This window comes from Crocuta crocuta, unplaced genomic scaffold (assembly GCF_008692635.1).
Source record: "Crocuta crocuta isolate KB4526 unplaced genomic scaffold, BGI_CrCroc_1.0 scaffold16, whole genome shotgun sequence".
Taxonomy (NCBI): Eukaryota; Metazoa; Chordata; class Mammalia; order Carnivora; family Hyaenidae; genus Crocuta; species Crocuta crocuta.
Window position 1 is genome coordinate 14,591,366 of NW_027531893.1, and position 3,862 is coordinate 14,595,227.

General features: G+C 48.8%; 1 protein-coding gene across 5 annotated transcripts in view; it reads left to right on the forward strand.

The window, feature by feature from the left end:
- VPS35L (VPS35 endosomal protein sorting factor like) overlaps nucleotides 1–3,862 on the forward strand; it is a 118,752-nt gene that overhangs the window by 587 nt on the left and 114,303 nt on the right. Inside the window, exon 1 of one of the 5 annotated variants that reach the window (XM_077773227.1) lies at nucleotides 252–298. The exons of the other annotated variants lie outside the window; for them this stretch is intronic. Coding sequence (XP_077629353.1) covers nucleotides 282–298 — 17 coding nt within the window. The 5' untranslated portion in view covers nucleotides 252–281. Of the gene's footprint in view, nucleotides 1–251; nucleotides 299–3,862 lie in introns of those variants that run through there. 5 annotated transcript variants of the gene reach the window in all.

The following is a 3,862-nucleotide window of genomic DNA, read 5'->3' on the forward strand; positions in this document are numbered from 1 at the left end:
CAGCACAACGGAAGTGCGTTTGCCCCTCACAATCATGACGCCGACGAACGGCTAGCGGAAGTGCTTGCCCCTCATAATTATGGCGCCGACGAACGGCTCAGCGGGGTCGACCGCCCCTCACAATCATGGCGCTCCCAAGGCTCCCCGGCTGACTATCTGCCCCTTACAATCATGGCGGTCAGAGCGGAGCGGGGCGGGGCGGGGCGGAGCGGGGCAGGGCGGGGTCTGGGAGGGAGAAAAGGGCGGGCGGTCCCAGTGCAAGTGCTCACGTGACTGCGAAGATGGCCGTTTTTCCCTGGTAAGGAAGAAGCGGTGGGGGGGTTTGGTAGAGGGGCTGTATTTGCTGTTTCTGCGAGTGTGAGCTCCTGTGAGTGAACAGGAATGGCTCTCTTGGTGGGGTGCTGGTGGGGTCTCCCATTCGGTCCCCGGCTGTTTTGACCACGGAAGCCCCTGCCGCTACCCCGGTTCAGAGGAGGTCCCTGAGGCCCGACGGTGCTTCTCTCCCGCCTACCCGTTCCCTGCACCTTTCACGCCCCCTTCTCCATTCACTCCCTAAAGAAAACTCAAGTTCCCCAGCGTCCTGTTCCTAGGTTCTGGGGGCGCTGCATGCAGAGCATGGTGGACTCAGCTCTGAGTTTGGATGATAGGGACCACCTGGCTGTTGCTACTCGCTCACCTGGAGGACACTTGGTGGCTTGTCTGTGAAATGGCTGCCGTTCGTCCTACTGTGTGCAGGGCTTCGCAATGGGTACTAGGGATGCACAGCCTGCGGACATATTCTTGGGCTTTAGGGAGTTAGTTTAGTGGAGCAGACACACCGAATAGAAGGGTCATGAGGCGTAATTTCACCTGGTGCTTGGGGAGGGCTTAAGAAAGGCAGACCCTTAAATTGGGTTTTGGAGGATGAATAGGAGCTCATAAGAGGCGGGAACAGCGTGTGGCCTGGCCGACTGGCCTGTCAGGGCTCTTGTGATGGGAGGGGCTGTGAGTGGCTGGCGCTGAGGCCCCCGCGGTGCCGTGTGTGCAGGACAGATCAACAAGCTGTGATGGTCCTAGTGGGATTATTTGGGGATGCGGGCTCTTCCCTGCATCTCAGAAAGGAACGGTTGCTTTTTTAAAAAAGTTTATTTAAATGCAGGCTCATTAACTTAGAGTGTAGTAACGGTTTCAGGAGTAGAATTTAGTGATTCCAGCAAGTGCCCTTCTTAATGCCTGTCACCCATTTGCCCAACACCCCTCCATCAACCCTCAGGTCTCTGTATTTGAGTCTTTTATGGTTTGCCTCCCTCTTTTATTTTTGCTTCCCTTTCCCTATGTTCATTTTTGTTTCTTAAATTCCACATATGACTGAAGTCATATATTTGTCTTTCTCTGACTTATTTCGCTTGGCATAATACATACTAGTTTGATCCATGTTGTTGTAAATGGCAAGACTGCATTCTTTTCGCTCGCTGAGTAGTAGTATACTATACACTCACACACCCCACATCTTCTTTATCATTCATCCGTTGATGGACATTTGGGCTCTTTCCATGATTTCACTCTGGTTGATAGCACTGCTATAAACATTGGGGTGCATGCACCCCTTCAAATTAGCATTTTTGTATCCTTTGGATAAATATCTGGAAGTGCAATTGCTCTGTCGCAGGGTAGCTCTATTCCTAATTTTTTGAGGAACCTCCACACTGTCTTCCAGAGCAGCTGCACCAGTTTGCATGCCCACCAGCAGTGCAAGTGTTCTACTCTCTCTGCATCCTCACCAACATCTGTTGTTCCGAGTTGTTCATTTTAGCCACCGTGACAGGTGTGAAGTGGTAGGGAGATTCGTTTCTGATCTTTCTTTCCAAATATTGTGAAGTGGTTTCCCTTGAATGAGTGGATGAGCAAAGGAAAGAATATATAGCTCTAGACTCTTGAAGTAGATACGAACACTTAAGCAGCTTCCTTCCAAAGTCTTTTTTTTTTTTTTTTTAATTTTGGCTTATTTTTTAGAGAGAGACCGTGCAAGCAGGGGAGGGGGAGAGAGAGGGAGACACAGAATCCAAAGCAGGCTCCAGGCTCTGAGCTGTCAGCACAGAGCCTGACGCAGGGTTCAAACCCATGAGCCATGAAATCATGACCTGAGCCGAAGTTGGACACTTAAGCCACTGAGCCACACAGGTGCTCCTTTCCAAAGCCTTGACACACTAAATCAGGATTGAATGCCACTGGGTTTCCTTGGATCTAGTCATTCAGAACTTAAGCCACTGAGCCACACAGGTGCTCCTTTCCAAAGCCTTGACACACTAAATCAGGATTGAATGCCACTGGGTTTCCTTGGATCTAGTCATTCAGAACACCTGTAAGGGAATCATTAAGGCTTAAACACCAAGAACGATGAGAAACATCTGTCTTCAATTAACTTGTCTGAATTTTCTAATCAGAAAATCCAGGAAGGTGCTATTTAAATCTCTGCATCCCAGAACATTTTTACCTGTGATAGTTTTACTTTAAATCACAAGCAGAGGTGCCATACACCTTTTAACAAGTAGGGTCTCCAAAGTTCCTAATCTGGCTGTGCTCTCAACATTCCTGTGGCAGCAACACGTTCACCCTAAAGTTTCCCGAGATTTGTTGTTCTTCAAATTAAAAGATTGAAGTTTTAACCCTGGTTGTGCCTGGCCTGGAGCTTGGCAGAAAGGAAGGGCTCAGTGTAGTCTCTGAGATGCATGAAGAAACAGAGAAGGTCTACAGAGGAGAAACGTGCTTCTGTCACTAAATTTGACATTTATAGAGACTTGGGTGTGTGCGCCAGGCACAGTGTTAAGTGTTGAATGTGCCGCATCCCATTTAATCCTCGATCACATTTTTCAGATGAGGACATGGAGGCAGAAAGGTGAAGTGGTTAGTTTCCCTAAGGTTGCATGACTTCTGAGGAGCACTGAGGTTTGGAGCCCAGAGGTTGTGATCCCAACCATTCCCAGTTGCAAGGCTCCCCAAAGCCCAGTGCGCGGTTGTGTGTCTCCCCAGAATGTCCTTTACCCACACGTTCTACCATCTCTGATGGATTTTGTCCTGGGCTAACACATGCGATGTTTGGTCCACACAGGTCACCTTTTCTGTCTAATCCCTGTGGTAATAGCGCCCTTAAAAATGCCAGCCTTTGGGGCGCCTGGGTGGCTCAGTTGGTTAAGTGTATGACTTCGGCTCAGGTCATGATCTCATGGTTCGTGGGTTCGAGCCCTGTGTCGGGCTCTGTGCGGACAACTCGGAGCCTGGAGCCTGCTTCAGATTCTGTGTGTCCCTCTCTCTCTGTCCCTCCCTTGCTCGCCCTCTCTCTCTCTCTCTGTCTCTCTCTCTCAAAAATAAACAAACATTTAAAAAATCAGCCTTTGAGTTGAGAATTTCTACCTCACTTCAAGACCTTTGGGGGGGCCAGGGAAAAGGAGAGTATATTGTGATTGTGGGAGAAAAAAACTCTATAGTTGGATGATGTCATGAGCCACTTAAAAATCACTTGAGAATGAAAATAGCCCACAGAAAGCATTTGGTGGATTTCCAGTATACAGACATTAACTTGGAAACTGGTAATGGAATTTCTATGTATCCATGTTATCAGATTAAATAACTTAAAAATAGGGAGTTATCAGCCTTAATGTGCGTATAAATCACCCCCGGGATTTTGCTAACCTGCAGATCCTGACCTGTGGTGTTTTCACACGCCCCTGGTGATGCCCTTGCAAAGTGATCTTTGGACCGCACTTTGCGTAGCCAGCGGCCAGGCCAGGAGTGGAGGTGGGAAATGTTGGCCTTTTTTTCTGTGCCAGCCACCAAGGATGCGCACGAGCCTTTGGAAGCTGGGATGATGAGTGATTTTTAGCAG